This window comes from Hyperolius riggenbachi, chromosome 5, assembly GCF_040937935.1.
Source record: "Hyperolius riggenbachi isolate aHypRig1 chromosome 5, aHypRig1.pri, whole genome shotgun sequence".
Classification (NCBI taxonomy): domain Eukaryota; kingdom Metazoa; phylum Chordata; class Amphibia; order Anura; family Hyperoliidae; genus Hyperolius; species Hyperolius riggenbachi.
The window spans coordinates 246,671,044-246,691,124 of NC_090650.1; the positions used below are offsets into that span (position 1 = coordinate 246,671,044).

General features: G+C 42.3%; 1 protein-coding gene across 1 annotated transcript in view; it reads right to left on the reverse strand.

The window, feature by feature from the left end:
- Window positions 1-20,081, reverse strand: part of DROSHA (drosha ribonuclease III) — a 417,719-nt gene that overhangs the window by 18,514 nt on the left and 379,124 nt on the right. The window contains exons 27-29 of the mRNA XM_068236738.1: window positions 14,840-14,981; window positions 4,205-4,287; window positions 2,778-2,881 (exon numbers count right to left, since the gene is read on the reverse strand). Coding sequence (XP_068092839.1) covers window positions 2,778-2,881; window positions 4,205-4,287; window positions 14,840-14,981 — 329 coding nt within the window. The remainder of the gene's footprint in view (window positions 1-2,777; window positions 2,882-4,204; window positions 4,288-14,839; window positions 14,982-20,081) is intronic.

Consider the following 20,081-nt stretch of genomic DNA (forward strand, 5'->3'; position numbering starts at 1 on the left):
TGCAGCCCAGATCACCAGGGGGGAGAGGGAGGGGGGAATTTTGCCACGGAGGGGGGCTTTGAGGTGCCCCCCCCCCCCCGCAACACCCAGGCAGGCAGGAGCGATCAGACCCCCCCTGCACATCATCCCCATAGGGGGAAAAAAGGGGGCGATCTGATCGCTCTGCCTGCAACCTGATCTGTGCTGGGGGCTGCAGAGCCCACCCAGCACAGATCATAAAAAACAGTGCTGGTCCTTAAGGGGGAAGGGGGGGGGGGGTAAAGGGTGGGTCCTCAAGTGGTTAATCAAATTCAGGCTATGTTGAGCTCCATATATTGGGAAGGGGGGGGGGGGGGAGATCCTGGGACCAGCGGAAGATAGAAAATAAAGTGGTCACATGAATGCTTTATACAGCCTTCTACTTTTCTGTTTAGAATACCCTTGCCATCACCTTGCAAAACAAGGGTGGGGCTATTCAGTCTGAATTTCCTAAAACTACACTTTAAAATGTACATACTTACATTGGAAGGCTTACCGTGCATGCGTGACATTTTAACAAACAATATGTATATAACAGTATGCTTAAAAATGTAGTCAAGTAAAGTGTTATGTATTCAGCTTTTAAATGTTGTTTCCTGTGTCCTTTTATCATGTATATATCAATTAAAGTTTAAAACTGCACATGGTTTAACCACTTAACGACCGCCTAACGCCGATAGGCGTTGGGAACGAGCGGCCGTTCCATGTCAGTTCACGGAGGCTGTCTCCGTGAACAGTCTGCGAGCCGCCGACCGCGGCTCGCAGGCTAAATGTAAACACGCGGGGAAGAAATTCCTGCTGTTTACATCAAACGGGGCCGTAAAGGAGATCGGCGATCCCCGGCCTCTGATTGGCCGGGGATCGGCGGCATTTGATAGGCTGAAGCCTATCCTAAGCAGCTCCTGCGCAGCCCAGAGGGAGAGGGAGGGAGGGAGAAAAACGCTGCGGAGGGGGCTTTGAGGAGCCCCCCCGCAACACAAACATAGCCGGCGGCGATCAGACCCCCCAGCAGGACATCCCCCTAGTGGGGGACAAAGGGGCGAAGTCTGATCGCCCTAGCTGAAACCTAATATGTGCTGTGGGCTGGAGAGCCCACGCACCACAGATCAGAGCAGAATAACTTGGTCCTTAAAGTGAACCTAAAGCCTGGAAAAAAAATGAGATTAACTCACCTGGGGCTTCCCTCAGCCCCCTGCAGCCGATCGGTGCCTTTGCAGCCCCGGGGGGCTGAGGGAAGCCCCAGGTGAGTTAATCTCATTTTTTTTTCCAGGCTTTAGGTTCACTTTAAGTGGTTAAGAATCCTACTTATAGTCTGAATGACATTTTCTTTTTAAAGTGGACCTGAACTCTTGCACAGGACAGAGGAAAACAGAAAGAAATGCACTTTGTGTGATTAGAGACAAGAACCTGCTTGATTCATCACCTGTAAGTAATCACAAGTGTAATTTGATCTCTCAGCTGCGTGAGCAGAGAAATTTGGCAGTCCTCGGCAGACAATTTCTATGTAAACACAGGATGTTAACTTTTTGTCTGCTTCCACAAAAACAAAAAGCAGACCCAACTGCAGAAGTATTGCAGGAGTTCTGTAAGTGGAACAAATAAATATTTTTCTTTACAGGTTATTATGCTGTTGCTGATCTTTAAAGGGAACCTAAATTGAGAAGGATATGGATTTTTCCTTTTAAAATAATAATAATAATAATTGCAGTATTTGTATAGCGCCTTTCTCCTGTCGGACTCAAAGCGCTTGCGAGGCAGCCACTAGAGCGCACTCAGTAGGCAGTAGCAGTGTTAAGGAGGCTTGCCCAAGAAACTCCTTACTGAATAGGTGCTGGCTTACTGAACAGGCAGAGCCAAGATTTGAACCCAGGTCTCCTGTGTCAGAGGCAGAGCCCTTAACCATTACACTATCCAGCCACTACCTGTTGCCTGACTCTTCTGCTGATCCTGTGTCTCTAATACTTTTAGCCACAGCCCCTCAACAAGCATGTAGATCAGGTGTTCTGACTGAAGTCAGACTTTATTAGCTGCATGCTTATTTCAGGTGTGTGATCCAGCCACTACTGCAGCCAAAGAGATCAGCAGGACTGTAAAGCAAACAGTATTATTTGAGAAGAAACATCCATATCACTCTCAGTTTAGGTTCCCTTTAAAGAGAACCTGTACTGAGTAAAAATATTTAAAATAAACACATGAGGTAACTTCAAATGAACATTACATAGTTACCTTGCCATCAGTTCCTCTCAGAAGCTCACCATTTTCTTCTGACAATAATCCCTTCCAGTTCTGACAATATTTTGTCAGATCTGAAATATATCAGTTGCTGTCAGTAAAATATCAGTTGCTGTCAGTTATAGCTGAGAGGAAAACTGATGTACCAGGTAATGTCCATGTTTCCCTATGGCTCAAGTGGGTAATGTTACAGTTTAACTGTGTGCTGACCAGAAAGCTGTTATGGGTAATGGCCATTTTCAAAATGGAGGATGGAAAATTCCCTTAATTACAGTGAACAAACAGGACGCGGGACAGGAGAAAGACACTGAGAAGTAGACTACATGGAAGGTAAGTATGACTTGTGTATGCTTATTTTGACTTTTAATTTTCAGTTCAGGTTTTCTTTAAGAGCAGAGAGGAAGGTCTGAGTTCAGGTCCGTTTTAAAGCCTCTGACTGTGTACAGTATCCTTGATTTTATTATTTCTATGAGTAACTTCTTGATACATGGCAGTAAAAAATGTTAATAATACAATGGAGATCTTACTTGTATAGAGGAATATCTGGTTCTTTTCCTTCTGTTCTTAAAGTCAAACAGCATTGCTGTAGTTGTGATTTAGGATCATTCCAGTCTTGATTTAAAATAAACTCCTGTAGACCACAGAGCAAAGAAAAAATCATTCAGCTCTAAACAGTGTTTGATAGATGCTTACAAAAACAATGTGTGAGGCAGTGGGAATTACTTGGTCAAATGTATCGGAACAATAATCTTTCGTTACTCAGCCCTGCAAAACCCAAGATAGCATCAATCAGAGTCTGGATAGAGAAACTCCCTTCTAAACAAGTTTTGATTAATCTTCTTCGTCAAACTCTTCCGAGCCACGAATGATTGACTATTCCATATGTGGACAACACAAGTGCCTAAACTCGCTCAGTGGTGCCCCTTGAGCAGGCTGTCTTTACTGAGAAGAAATTTCTCAGTTACTTATTGACACCCTGAGGGTATCTGAAGAATGTTATCTTTTCCCTCACAAATCCATCCTCTCACTATAAAACTAAAGGATTAACTGCAAATCCAGTTTTATGTCCACTGTCTTCCTAGTGTCATTGAAAATGAACCCTTTTGGTTCTGTAAAAAATAGATAAATAAATAAATGATCTCTTATAAATGTTTTGGACTGACATTGTCAGGATTACAATTAGAATCTGTTTAAATTCATCTTATGATGGCCAAACACTGGTCAATTTTTTCCGTTGCTCTCCGGCCAAATTAATCATTTGATTGAATCTGCCAGAAACAGATGCTGCAGATGATGCCCAATGGATCATTTTTTTGGGTAAAAATTGATTAAAAGTGCAGGACAGTCTAGAGCGCGGCGCTAGCAGCGTTTGATTTCGCGCTGCACATAGTGTAGGCAGCGAAGCTTACGCTCACCTGTCCGCCAGCGAGTGTCCTCTTCGCAGCACTAGAATCTTCTAATGGTCACGTAAGGTACATGTCATGGTCCCTAGTGTATGTCACGTGACACAGGTGCCCCAGGAAAGGAGAGACATGGAGGAGTGCCAGCGGCTATGGAGAGAAGACGTGCTGGGGGACAGGTAAGTGTAAGCTCTGCTGCCTACGCTCCGCATGGCCTGGGGGTACACATAGATGGGGGGAGACCTGGGGGCCCGGCAGGCAATGCACAGATCCACAGAATTTCAATAAAGCTGTGTAAAGTGTGGGGAGGGATTGGATCAGACAGAACCCTCTGTTATCAGATAATGATCTGAGAAGGATTTATCCACCGGTCACACCGGCCAGTCTATGGCAAGCTTTACATTTCTAAAGCTTCACTGGAAGAATCGGACTATGAACAATACAAAAGTTATTTCAGAAAGTGAAATAGTCTATTTTTGTCTGAACGTTTGGTGACATAGTGGAATGCTCAGAAGATACAGAAAACAGCTATTACTCCTTTAATACTCATTTACCTTCAGTCGCGGGAAGAAGCACACATTCATAAACGTGTGAACGTATTCCAAGTCCTTATCGATATAAAGTGCCGCAATAAAGGCTACAGGTAAAACACATAGGTTAATAGTCCACATATAGCTTGCTATAAAAAGCAGTAAAAGAAAAAAATAAGAAAGAAAAAGAACAGGTTAAGAGCAAATGTTGGTCACAGTTTTTCAAGGTAGAATTAAGTTGGGGCACTGAGTGCTTCGAGATGCTTAAGCACTAAAAGCAAGTGGCAGGCAGTTAAGAGAATGGAGTAGGTTGGTGAAATGAAAAATGGAAGCACTTATATTTTTTCCAACACAGAAATGCATTGTAATATTAAATATTTATGTAAGAGTCACCAATGCACCTCAGGTCCGAAAAGACGGAGTTGTTCATTACACAGCACGGTCTAATTCTTTTCCTACCATTTTCTTCCACTTCAGATGGTGACAGGCGAACACTCTGCTACATGAACATACATCCTTTTTAATGCTAATAGTTCAACAGAAGTTTTCATTCTACTTTTATATCCTGAAATCTATTCCTCCGGAGACTTCATCATACAATCCTTAGCACACGATTCACTGTTTATCAAAAAAATGCTCCAAAACACATTAAACAATGGATGGATGCAAAAGCAACCAAATAATTTTTGCTTCACCCTCCTGCACCACTAAATGTGTACCCTTTTACATTATGAGCATTGCAGATACCCACTGCAGTGATGACATTTGGTTTAGAAAATTCAGCAAGTAGTATTTTCTCAATATAGCATCATACACATCACACATTCTCTGCTCACAATGCATGGAGATCTAACATGAGCCGTTTTCTAGTCCCATCCACTGCAAGTAATCAATAACACTATCTTTGAAGTGCTTATTTTTGGCATCCTGGTGCCTGAAGCCACTCAGTGCCTCCATAGACCACAAGGTAAATTTGCTGCAATGGTGCGCAGGATGCTTTCTTGGCATAGTGCTCAGCAATGAGATAGCCAGGTGCATATAGCGCCGAACAGAGCGGTGGGGGTGCTGCAGTGACAGTATATGGATTGGTTATGAGTTTGGCAACACTGTAGCCGAAATTACGGTAGATGGTGGTGAGACAATGTTCGGGGCGCACAATGTGGGAAGGGCAAGGACATTTCCCCATTACTAATGCCAGGGGAGAACCGCCTGTTAAGCCATTTGGATGCACGCATTACGGCGGTAACATGCGTGCTGCCATAGCAACTAATGGTGGCGCTAGTAGGTTAACAGGCAGTGCTTTTCCAGCACCAGTAATGGTAAAATTGTCATGTGCTCCCTGTGCACTGCAACTTTACCACCCTTTACTGCACCAGGCCCTCTGTGACTGAAAGCCAAGCACACATGGATTGTGTATAGATTAGACTTGGCACTCAGTGCACCAGGGGAAGGTGCAGCAGTATAAAAACAAAGATTAAACACTCACCGCAGGGCTAGGAAAGGCTTTGGTCTGGACATCCTCATGGATGGTTGGCTTATTGAGCAGTACGTAAACAGTTTGTTAAAAATAAGAAAGATCCAAGCACTGTGACCCATATGCAATTAATTTTTCTCCTGATTTTTCTTGTAGGTGATGTTTTTACAACTTGTCAATAAAATGCCTTTTAAACCATCAAAAAGGGTGAAAATACCCCAAAAAATTTTGATAGGACTACTTCACCGACTTTTTTGTGATTTTTCAATTGCAAAGTGCTGACAAAATATTTTAAAGAGAAGATGAAAAAATATCTCTTAGGAGAAAAAGTGATTTGTTGAACCGAAGATGGTTTATTTGTGTCCTATCCAACAGATGAGTACTTTTGACAGTGGTAGGAGTGGAGTGTGTGTGCTTGGGTTGTGATCAGGCCAGTATAATGACGGTCTCACATCTAGATGGACCACACATGTCCACAAGTGTCAACCTGTACAAGAAACAGCTGTTAGGCCTCTTGCACACTACATGCAATTCAGATTTGCGATTTTCAATCAGTACTGCATTTTTTTTTTGGTAACATCCAAGGAAAATTGGAATCGCAAATTGGATTTGCAGTGTGCAGGGGGCCTTATGCCGGTCTAATGACAACTCAAGCTCCCATTCCACTCACACCACTGTTTGGTATTAACCACTTGCCGGCCTCCCACTACCTATGGGCGTCGGCAAAGTGGCACCCCCAGGGCCGCATAACGGCGGTACCTGGGGGACAGAGTAGCCGGGGATCACATCCGCTGGCATTAGGCTCCGCTCACCCGCGACGTCGGCCAATTGGCGCTGGCGGGTTGTTAACCCCCGATCTGCCGTATACAAAGTGTATAATACACTCTGTTAAGCTAACAAAGTGTATTATACAGGCTGCCTCCTGCCCTGGTGGTCCCAGTGATTGAGGGACCACCAGGGCAGCCCTTCTAGTAAAAACACACACACACACTGATCCTGCCCCCCCTGCCCCCTGATCGCCCACAGCACCCCTCAGAATCTTCCCCCCCCCCCCCGTCACCCCCTCAGACCACTGTTTGCACCCAATCACCCCATTAATCTCCCATCAATCACTCCCTGTCTTTATCTGTCAACTCTATGTTTTAGATTAGGTCCTAAACTGCCCCCTGGGGGCTCCCGATCACCCCCCCCCCACACCCTCAGATCCTCCCCAGACCCCCCCCCCCCCCCTGTGTACTGTATACATCTATTCTCCCCTGTAATCACCCACTGATCACCTGTCAATCAACCATCAATCACCCCCTGTCACTGCCACCCATCAGATCGGACCCTAATCTGCCCCTTGCGAGCACCCAAACACCCACCCACCCACACCCTCAGATCTCCCCCCCCCCCGATCACCTCCTCAGTGCATTATTTACATCTGTCCTCCCCTCTAATCCCCCACTGATCACCCATCAATCACCCCTTGTCACTGCTACCCATCAGATCAGACCCTAATCTGCCCCTTGCGGGCACCCAATTACCCACCCACACCCTCAGGTCGCCCTCAGACCCCCCTGATCACCTCGCCAGTGCATTGCTTGCATCTATTCTCCCCTCTAATCACACCCTGATCACCTATCAATCACCCTGTCACCCCCTGTCACTGCTACCCATCAGATCAGACCCTAATCTGCCCCTTGCGGGCACCCAATTACCCACCCACACCCTCAGGTCGCCCTCAGACCCCCCTGATCACCTCGCCAGTGCATTGCTTGCATCTATTCTCCCCTCTAATCACACCCTGATCACCTATCAATCACCCTGTCACCCCCTGTCACTGCTACCCATCAGATCAGACCCTAATCTGCCCTTGCGGGCACCCAAAGACCCGCCCACACCCTCAGATCGCCCTCAGACCCCCCCTGATCACCTCCCCAGTGCATTATTTACATCTGTTCTCCCCTCTAATCACCCATCAACCCATCAATCACCCCCTGTCACTGCTACCCATCAGATCAGACCCTAATCTTCCCTTGCGGGCACCCAATTACCTGCCCACAACCTCCAATCACCCTCAGACCCCCCTGATCACCTCCCCAGTGCATTGCTTGCATCTATTTCCCCCTCTAATCCCACCCTGACAACACCCATCAATCACCTCCTGTCACCCCCTAGCACACCTACCCATCAAAACAGGCCCTAATTTGCCCCGTGTGGGCTCCTGATCACTCGGCCAAACCCTCAAAACCCCCTCAGACCCCCCTCCGATCACCTCCCCAGTGCATTGATTGCACCTATTCTCCCCACTAATCAACCCCGGAGACACCCATCAATCACCTCCTGTCACCCCCTAGCACTCCTATCCATCAGATCAGGCCCTAATCTACCCCCAGCAGGCTTCTGATCACCCGGCCAAACCCTCACTCGCCCCACCGCAGTGACAGTGACATTTAAAGCTAAATGATTTCAACCCCCCCCCCCCCCCCCCGGTCCTCTTCATATTAGATGTAATCCTCCAGTTGAATACTAAAACCAGGCAGTTCCTGAAATGGAATGTGGGATTGAGAATTGCACAGGCTCCAAACTGCATGAGCATAGCAAAAGCAAGCGCTTAACTACAATCGCTTTCTTTCAGAGCACAGGGGCAGTTTGAAACCCGTGCCTGCGCAGTTCAGAATAACTCTGTGGCGCTCGGGGGAACATCCAGAAGGCACCAGAGGTACAAGGATTGGGGACAGGGAGCCACAAGGACAACAAGCAGTGGCAGGAAACTTATGAAAAGGTAATCTAGCCCACCATGGGCTTCATTTATTGGGTTTCTCACCCCTGGGTCAGGTGTACTTTAAGCATATTATAAATTTCCCTAGTAGTTCAGGGTCTCCACAAGCTAGCTAGTTACTCTATGTTAGAAAGGTTAAATAATTACTATGGAATTATATAGTGTTGTAACATTATTGCAGCACTTTACAGGTATCATTACAAAACCATTTAGGGCCTGTTTCAGATTCTGGATGCAGAAAAACTAACTCCAATGAATGCGGCCCGTTTCCTCTAAACGCAACTTTTGTGATGCAGAAAAATTATTGCATCCGTTTCTCATACAATGATTGAAATCCACATCAAGAAATCTAGATCCAGAAAAACTGTTGCAGAATGCAACATGTTAGTGGATATAGTATATTTTGTGATGTGGGAGCAAACCAAGGTGCTCAGAGGAAACCCACTCAAACAGAAAATATACAGTACACACTCTACACAGGTAGTGTCCTGGTGCTGCAAGATAAAAGTGCTAGCAACCATGTAACAAGAACACCCTTTTTAGAAGCAGTGTACTTCAAGCTACTAATTATAGCCTATTCTCAGGCAATTACAGCACAAGCCCAAATGTATGGCAGTAATATGTTCTGATTTAACGAGTGGAACTTATTGATACAGACGCATGAAGTATGAGCATGTATGTGTGTGTGCGTGCGTGCGTGTGTGTGTGTGTGTACTTGAAACAAAAAGAAAAACCGAGAGCCCAATATAGTGCAGTAAGTCTAACAATTGTTGGCGAAATAATTAACAGATGTGGATATACTCACAAACACGGGTTACCACGTAGGCAACCACTTGAAATGCAGGTGGGGAGTATTAGAACCTGACCCCACTCAGGTTTAAGAAGTCGCTCTCTGTAGATAGAAAGAAGGGGACAGTCCCCTCCACCCAAGGTGGACTATATACTGTGCAAATTTGACTATATACTGCTCAAAAAGGTCCAATAGTGGCAATGCGCCTCTGTGAGAGGCGCATTGCCACTATTGGACCTTTTTGAGCTTGCACTCCTTGCCTGATGAAGCGGGTTATACCTGCGAAACGCGTTGCGGAGTGCCAAAATAAATTGTTATTTGCGATTTGAACAATCTCGATTGTCCATCATTTCAGGAGGTAAGTCCACCTGTACTCCTCCTTTTTAGTTGTTTTTAGATCATTTTAACTTGCCTGGCGCCTCTGTCCAAATTTGCACAGTGTGTGTGTGTGTGCGTGTGTGTGGGTGTGTGTGTGCGTGTGTGTGGGTGTGTGTGTGTGTGTGTGTGTGTGTGTGAGTGAGTGTGCGCGCTCAGGGGAGTCCTACACATTTTACCAATGATTGGATGGATAGTTCTTTTTTCTAAACTTTATGAAGACACACAGCAGCCAGCAGTAATTAGTACCATATGCTGACTCACGCCATTTCCATGAGAAAGAATAAGCTAAGAACTTATAATACTGTACACTGCATGAATATATAAATTCAGCTTTTATTTATAAGTTAACAGCAAATGATTCCACAAATGTCTGTAGCCCTGACTGTGTGGCAATTAATGTACTACAGAATTCATAATGTAAATGCTCTCCACTAACCTTTGAAAGCATTGCAACATTAAACATGTCGTCCATGCCATATTTAAAAAAGAAGCAATGCGCTCCTCCACCCAGTGTTCTAACCAGGCTCTCATAACTGGGTGCTCCACCCGGCTATCATCAGCTCACCTCCTCATCCATCTCCTATGCTGTAAGCAGAGTTGTGCAGAGAAGCGCTGACTCTGCATTCTCCCTTCGTGCCTCACCTGGCTACTTTTTCATGCCGCCCAGCTAGAAAAAACTTTCTGGGAAGAACACTGACTCCACCTATCTCTAAATGATTCACCCTGTATACTTTTATGCTCTTAATATTATACTATTATGATCTTAATATTGCATCTGGATCGCTTCACTAAACAGTGTAAAAAATATATAAAACAAATAGTAAAGTGCCTAGGCCACAGGGTGAAGAGGCGTATGAGTATATGTGCCGGAATTTTTACTGTTGGACTCTATGTTAAGCGATATATAAGCAAATTGGTGATAATCTATGCATGATGGTTTGCTGTTGAGTGCTTTACTATGTATGTTTTATAACCCATGCCATATACCGGTACCTGAAACATCCCAGCAACCCTGAATATCAAGAATATGGTGCAAAAAAAGAAATATAAAAGCTAAAAGCTTAATAAGCTGCAGTGGGTCAAGCAATAGCAAACAAACAAATAAGCATGCACTATGGTACAATTACAGCATTCATGTAAGACATGTAAGTAAGTATGCGTCTGTGGAACTACATGGGAGTTTAAACCTGGATAATCTGATTCACTGGCATTAGCTGGGTAAACTCCATTCTGCTTGGGAACTACATGGAAATACAATTTGGGTCTACAGGATATTTCTGGTGATCTGTTCAAGCTAACCAAATGAGAAATAATGATACTTAGTAAAGGGGAAGTCATTTTAAGAACAGAACCCATAAAAAATCAATTGGGAAATATATGTATTTCAATTAGTTAAACAAGCAGGCCAAAAGGAAAATAAATTTATCTCAATTCTGCTTGCAGAGCTTTGATTTCTTGTGTGGTTTTTCATTCATTAGTTGTAATCATTTAACTAGATTGAAACATAATTCTTTTAGATTTTCTACAACTGAAGGCAGTGCTAGATAGGGAATAAAACAAGATTATGTTACACTGAAAAATAACATAGGATTTAATAAAAAATAATGGCATCTATGGTGTGACAACTGAGAATCCAAAAAGCAATTTATACAAAATAAAGATTTGTCCTGAATATATAACACTAGCTACAGTGGGTTGCAGAAGTATTCGGCCCCCTTGAAGTTTTCCACATTTTGTCACATTACTGCCACAATTATGAATCAATTTTATTGGAATTCCACATGAAAGACCAACACAAAGTGGTGTACATGTGAGAAGTGGAACGAAAATCATACATGATTCCAAACATTTTTTTTACAAATAAATAACTGCAAAGTGGTGTATGCATAATTATTCGGCCCCCTTTGATCTGAGTGCAGTCAGTTGCCTATAGACATTACTAATGGCTAAATAGAGTGCACATGTGTGTAATCTAAACGTCAGTACAAATACAGCTGCTCTGTGAGGGCCTCAGAGGTTGTCTAAGAGAATATTGGGAGCACCAACACCGTGAAGTCCAAAGAACACACAAGACAGGTCAGGGATCAAGTTATTGAGAAATTTAAAGCAGGCTTAGGCTACAAAAAGATTTCTAAAGCCTTGAACATCCCACAGAGCACTGTTCAAGCGATCATTCAGAAATGGAAGGAGTATGGCACAACTGTAAACCTACCAAGACAAGGCCATCCACCTAAACTCACAGGCCGAACAAGGAGAGCGCTGATCAGAAATGCAGTCAAGAGGCCCATGGTGGCTCTGGACGAGCTGCAGAGATCTACAGCTCAGGTGGGAGACTCTGTCCATAAGACAACTATTAGTCATGCACTGTACAAAGTTGGCCTTTATGGAAGAGTGGCAAGAAGAAAGCCATTGTTAACAGAAAACATAAGAAGTCTTGTTTGCAGTTTGCCACAAGCCATGTGGGGGACACAGCAACCATGTGGAAGAAGGTGCTCTGGTCAGATGAGACCAAAATGGATCTTTTTGGCCAAAATGCAAAATGCTATGTGTGGCGGAAAACTAACACTGCACATCACTCAGAATGCACCCCACTGTGAAATATGGTGGTGGCAGCATCAGGCTCGGGGGGTGCATCTCTTCAGCAGGGACAGGGAAGCTGGTCAGAGTTGTATGGGAAGATGGATGGAGCCAAATACAGGGCAATCTTGGAAGAAAACCTCTTGGAGTCTGCAAAAGACTTGAGACTGGGGCGGAGGTTCACCTTCCAGCAGGACAACAACCCTAAACATAAAGCCAGGGCAACAATGGAATGGTTTAAAACAAAACATATCTATGTGTTAGAATGGCCCAGTCAAAGTCCAGATCTAAATCCAATCGAGAATCTGTGGCAAGATCTGAAAACTGCTGTTTACAAACGCTGTCCATCTAATCTGACTGAGTTGGAGCTGTTTTGCAAAGAAGAATGGGCAAGGATTTCAGTCTCTAGATGTGCAAAGCTGGTAGAGACATACCCTAAAAGACTGGCAGCTGTAATTGCAGCAAAAGGTGGTTCTACAAAGTATTGACTCAGGGGGCCGAAAAATTACGCACACCCCACTTTGCAGTTATTGATTTGTAAAAAATGTTTGGAATGATGTATGGTTTTCGATCCACTTCTCACATGTACACCACTTTGTATTGGTCTTTCACGTGTAATTCCAATAAAATTGATGCATGTTTGTGGCAGTAATGTGACAAAATGCAGAAAAACTTCAAGGGGGCCGAATACTTTTGCAACCCACTGTATAGAAGAGTATGTCCTGTAGTGCACATTCAGCTATTCATGGCACATTTCTAGCATATCTGGCTAGGCATAAATCCTAACATTTGTACTCTACCTCTTTCAAAGGGCAACACAACAAACTAAAATTACAAATTAGACTTTCTACTTTACTCATTGAGCTCGTACACGTATTGCAGATAGCTGTGGGAGGAGTTTTCATAGTCGGCTCATTCAAATATCAGCAGTATATTGTGAAACAGAACAAGATAGTGTATAAATCATGTGTATTCAAATTAACAAAATACACTGAACTGTGTTGAATGATGGAAACAAAAAGGAACACTAAGAGCCCACTATGATGTAGTATGTAATGATTTGTTATGTCGATGTATTCAAGGACAATGAAATGATACTCACAAATATGGGTGGTCACTTAGGCAACCCACTGTAGATTTAGGTCTGGAGAATGAAACCAACCCCACCTGGGTTAAGAAATTGCTAGAAATAAGGGGTAACACTCCTCTACCAAGGGTGGATATAAACTGGACTGAATTCAGATAAACAGAGGCGCCAAAAAGAATAAACTAACAGCTGAAAAATGGGAGGTATGGTTAATTTTGAGATGAAAACACTTTATTGGAGAACACTCCACTAGCGCTTCTTCAGGCAATAAGGGAGTCATTTCAGGATGACATCTCAGCGCTAAATACCTACAAACTGTGTTGGAGTTCATTGAGAATAAGAGGATCTCTAACGTTTAAAGACTAGAACACAATACACTATAAATGGGCAAATTCAACTAATGACTGGTACTAGTAAAATAAAAAAAATCAAATACCAATCACTGGACTGGAAGAACCTCACTGTAGCCTCAACATTTCTTGGATTTAATCTGATATTGTCACCCTGATGCATTTTTAATACTTAAAGCAGTGCCAAACCTTCAGTTCACAGCTGATCTCTTTGACAATTTTCCAATATGACCGATCATATCCTTAAAGGGAACCTAAACTGAGAAGGATATGGCATTTTTTTTTTAAATAGTACCAGTTGCCTGACTCTCCTGCTGATCCTGTGTCTCTAATACTTTTAGCCACAGCCCCTGAACAAGCATGCAGATAAGGTGCTCTGACTGAAGTCAGACTGGATTAGCTGCATGCTTGTTTCAGGTGTGTGATTCAGCCACTACTGCAGCTAAAGAGATTAGCAGCATGCCAGGCAACTGGTATTGTTTAAAAGGAAACATCCATATCCCTCTCAGTTTAGGTTCCCTTTAACTAGTTTAAACTCACAGAATCACTCGGTAATATAGTATAATACCAGTAATATTTAGACAACTTAAACAAACAGATTTCAGGAAGCTTTGATCAAAATTAGACAGCTCATCTTATATCCATCAGTGTTATTCCACATGAGGAAGGGGGAACCCCAAAATGTGCATTATCAGTAATATATAAATGCGTATTTGACAGTGAAGCCCCTTCTTGATCCTTTTCTAACTAGATACCGCATGTTAGATGACTTACTGCTTGAGATTTGAGCAGCACCATTTGGACTTTAGTAGACTGTTTAGGGACCATAAGTGGTCTATCTGACATCTCACTAAACTGTATGTGTTCCCCTTAAAGGACAATTGAAACAAACAAAACCGCCTTGGGGTTGTAAAGTGTACCTAAATCTAACTAATATACTCGAATTATGATTATAATGTAAATATTACTTTGCTACTTGTAAGAACAGGCTGTACAAAGCTACCTGGAGCCAAAGATACTATAAGCATAGAATTAGAAAAAGTTCAAATGAGAAATTAGCATATGAAAAAATGTATGAACCTAGGTCCTAACCTATATTTGGGACTCAAAGGCGCATCTGCTTGTTCACGATTCCTATACACAGTTTACAGATGTGTCTTGCTCTACATGGCATCTCACTTTAAATTATAAGCATAATACAAAATACCTATTTTGCTATATACAAGACATATAACCTACATTCCAAAAGATCAGCCAAAGTCTTTGTTCGAAGAGCCACAGGTCTCTTTGTTTTATCATTTGTGATGGCAAAGTCCTGCATTCCCAGCTCCTCTGCCACCTTAGCTTGAGTCCTGTTGTTAACCAGTGAACTGCGCAGAAGCTGGAACACATACAGAAAACGAGATAATGAGGGCACATAAAAACACAGCAACACAATCCAAAATCCTGACATCCTTAAAAAAATGACAGCACTTAAGATCAGCTTTTAGTGTTCTTTGGAGTACGTATGTGTCTTCATAACTCAAGCAAATTCTCCATTCTAGGCCAAAACAAAGCAAAGGAAGCAACAAGGCTATCGTTGGATTTGATGGTATTAGCATTTCCTTAATTTATGTATGCTCTTCTGGCTTAAATTCTGCATTGCTGACTGACTCATAATTTTGTTGAAAAGTTTTCTTAAGCATAGATCTCTCATTATTTCTAAAGCCATTTTCTTTATTAAATCTGTTCTTCTTGAACTGTCACTCTTTAGGTATTTTAGACAGATTAGGGCACCCAATGTTACATGAAAGATAAATGCTCATTGTGAATAATAAAGAACTTTCTCTTACAGATCTTAGCAACGTCAGTCATGTCTGACAGCCATCGGTAATTATAGTTCAGATTATTATTCACTCCCGACCTCCAATACCTAGCTTTTTTTCATCACACTTACATATATATGTGTGCATATAAAATACATAAATCTCTGTCACAAGTGATTTGGAGCATACGGCAACTGAATCACAAATATGGCAAACTCCACTATCGAGAACATAGATCACAAGAAGCAAGGGTTCTACATAACATCAATGCCATGCAAACACATCTCTTTGCATCCTTAGGGGTATGTATGCATAGGTATTTATATCTTGAAATTAAAATCTATATTACATTGCTGGTGACCGCAAACCTTGCATTAAAAATCTGTTAGCAGCACCAGCAACGCCTTAAAGTGTTCCTCAAACTTCAGAAATACAACATGAATTCGGTTATGCTTTCTATCTAACTTAAAAGCCCTGATTTTAACCCCTTTTACTTGTATGGCTTAGCACTGACATGTATTTCTTTATCAGATGTTTCAGTAAAGATCTGGCCAATATCTATTGTAGGTACTGTAAGTGTTGATTGAAGAGCAAGTAAGTGACAGGCTACTTGGATTCTTCTAATAGACATCCTATTAAAGAACATCAAGGGACATGTCTATTACTTGCAGTGCCTCCTTCCGTCTCTTGACATGAACAAATGAATAATTGAGAGTTAGGTATAATTACTTTGTGGAATAAAGTCTACATCTGTCACATCCTATACTAACATGACTAAATCATGTTGACCAGACAAGTAATGATAGCAGATTTTCCCACAATGTAAACATACAGGTGAATTCTAGAGTTGGTTCCAGAAAAAGTGAGGTTGGAGAAGACCTTGGGAATTTCCCAAGAACATGCTTTCAATGGTCAAGGCTGAAGATTAGAGCTGTAATCCATCCATGACACCGCTCAGTCTCAACATGCACACTATTTCCTGGACAAGCCTTGCCTTCGCTGACTTTGACTAGAAAAACAACCATTTACAAGGTCCGCTTTCCTGGAATCCCTGAAGCTGCTTTTACCGAATGTATAAAGTGTAGTGAAAAAAGAGAAACATAAAATAATTAAGTCAGATTTTCTTAGTCTGTAAATGATTGGTAAATGCATATGCAGTCTGCTACTTACAAATGATTTGTGCTACATTTCTTTTATACAAAGTTGTCTCTATGTGCAAAAATATAGAGTACCGTTTTTGCTATTACATACGTTTGTTGTTACAGGTTACATTACTGTAGTAACTGTTGTAAGTAGTTTAAACCATGTTAAAAGCACATTGAAAACAACAACAAAAAAAACATACAACAGGATATGTCCGAAATCAAATCTTTTATCTACGTTTCACTGTGTACAGTATCTTTCACAAAAACGAATACACCGCTCACATTTTTATGAATATTTTATTATGTGTTTTCATGTGACAACACTGATGATATGACAGTTTGATACAATGTAAAGTAGTCAGTGTACAGTTTGTATAACAGTGTAAAACTACTGCCCTATTAAAATTACTAAATACACAGCCATTAAGGTATGAAACGCTGGCAACAAAGGTGAGCACATCCCTTAGTGAAAAATGACTCAGGCTTTTTCTCCTTACTCCTTAGGCCTTGTTCACATCATTTAGCGCAGATGGATGTGCGATTGGAACGCAACGCCATCTGCGCTACTATGCGCTGCGCTGCAGATCCCATTCATTACAATGAATGGGATCTGCGCTGCGATTAACAAAAATGTGTGCAGCACGTGGCAGCGCATATGATGGGAATGGTAGAAGGGCTGTCTATGCCCTTCTACCGTTCTTGCGCGTCGCACACTATACGTGCTGCCAAAATGCGCACAGCAGCGTGTATAGTCTGAACGAGGCCTAAGTGTTACAAGCTATCAGGTATGACTGGGGAGCAGGTGTGTTACATTTGGTGTTATCGCTCTCACACTCTCTCATACTGGTCACATTAATTGCTGTGTGTTGAGTTATATTGATGGGACAGCAAATTTACACTGTTATACAAGCCGTACACTGACTCCTTTACATTGTATAGAAAGTGTCATATCTTCAGCACTGACCCATGAAACGATATATAGCGAAAGATTTACACAATATGAGACGTGTACTCCGTTTTGTGAGATATTGAATGACACAAGGGCCCATATGCAACAATTGACGTTTTCTCTTGAGTTATCTCCTAGAAGATAATTTTCATATTCTCTTTAAAATAACTTTTAAGCTTTTAAGATGGTTTAAAATGCATTTTATGACAAGGTGTGAAAGTATCACCTAGGAGAAAACTCAGGAGAAAAAGTGAATTGCATATGGGCCGTTTACAAACAACCTCCTGGAACAGAACTTATTTGTAAGTAGGGGACTGCCTGTATACAAGTACATACATTTATTGGACAGTTACAGACATGAAATATCCAACAATAAACATTTTGAACAATAATCTCCTTCCATTTTAAAAAAAGTCCAACAATAAACTCTTCTGTACTTTATAACAGCATAGAGGTGAAGGGCTGTAAAATAATCACTTAAAAATGCCAGCTCCATTTCTACAGGAAGAAATACTTACAGTAAATATGTAAAACTAATATGATGTTCGGCAAGGTATGGTAAGGAAGAATGTTACAAAGTTAACAGTGTTTTGAATATGTCCAAATTTGACATGGCTTCATTAACGCAATAAGAACCTTAGCCCTGACTTTTGTGAAATGTGTTTATTATGTTGTTATAGGTTTAAAAACATGGGGAAGAAAGATAGGAAAGCACGTATTATGGGAGGATGGAATAATGAGAGGGGTAGGGGTATGCAGGTCCCCTTCATTTCAGAATTTTCAAACCAGCATAGGCATAAGCCATAACTAAAAAACACTGGCATACAGTGGCTTGCAAAAGTATTCGGCCCCCTTGAAGTTTTCCACATTTTGTCACATTACTGCCACAAACATGAATCAATTTTATTGGAATTCCATGTGAAAGACCAACACAAAGTGGTGTACACATGAGAAGTGTAACGAAAATCATACATGATTCCAAACATTTTTTTACAAATAAATAACTGCAAAGTGGGGTGTGCGTAATTATTCAGCCCCGAGTCAATACTTTGTAGAACCACCTATTGCTGAAATTACAGCTGCCAGTCTTTTAGGGTATATCTCTACCAGCTTTGCACATCTAGAGACTGAAATCCTTGCCCATTCTTCTTTGCAAAACAGCTCCAGCTCAGTCAGATTAGATGGACAGCATTTGTGAACAGCAGTTTTCAGATCTTGCCACAGATTCTTGATTGGATTTAGATCTGGACTTTGACTGGGCCATTCTAACACATGGATATGTTTCATGGATATGTTTTGTTTTAAACCATTCCATTGTTGCACTGGCTTTATGTTTAGGGTCGTTGTCCTGCTGGAAGGTGAACCTCCGCCCCAGTCTCAAGTCTTTTGCAGACTCCAAGAGGTTTTCTTCCAAGATTGCCCTGTATTTGGCTCCATCCATTTTCCCATCAACTCTGACCAGCTTCCCTATCTCTGTTGAAGAGAAGCACCCCCAGAGCATGATGCTGCCACCACCATATTTGACAGTGGGGATGGTGTGTTCACAGTGATGTGCAGTGTTAGTTTTCCGCCACACATAGCGTTTTGCATTTTGGCAAAAATGTTCCATTTTGGTCTCATCTGACCAGAGCACCTTCTTCCACGTTTGCTGTGTTCCCCACATGGCTTGTGGCAAACTGCAAACGGGACTTCTTATGCTTTTCTGTTAACAATGGCTTTCTTCTTGCCACTCTTCCATAAAGGCCAACGTTGTGCAGTGCACGACTAATAGTTGTCCTATAGACAGATTCCCCCACCTGAGCTGTAGATCTCTGCAGCTCGTCCAGTCACCATGGGCCTCTTGACTGCATTTCTGATCAGCGCTCTCCTTGTTCGGCCTGTGAGTTTAGGTGGATGGCCTTGTCTTGGTAGGTTTACAGTTGTGCCATACTCCTTCCATTTCTGAATGATCACTTGAACAGTGCTCCGTGGGATCGTCAAGGTTTTGGAAATCTTTTTGTAGCCTAAGCCTGCTTTAAATTTTTCAATAATTTTATCCCTGACCTGTCTGGTGTGTTCTTTGGACTTCATGGTGTTGTTGCTCCCAATATTCTCTTAGACAACCTCTGAGGCCGTCACAGAGCAGCTGTATTTGTTCTGACTGATTACACAGAGGTACACTCTATTTAGTCATTACCACTCATCAGCCAATGTCTATGGGCATCTGACTGCACAACAATTACGCACACCCCTCTTTGTAGTTATTTATTTGTAAAAAATATTTGGAATCATGTCTGATTTTCGTTCCACTTCTCACGTGTACACCACTCACGTGTACACCACTTTCACTGGTCTTTCACATGGAATTCCAATACAATTAATTCATGTTTGTGGCAGTAATATGACAAAATGTTGAAAACTTCAAGGGGGCCGAATACTTTTGCAAAACACTGTATACTAAAGGAAGATAGCTGCTGCAGAAAATACTGCCTGAACACCCAAGGTTCATATACAGGCGGGCACCGATACTAAAACAGATATTGGCCCCGAGTTTGGTGGAGGGACCAGTACAAAAGAAGGACCCCTTCTGAAGGCAGCCAGGG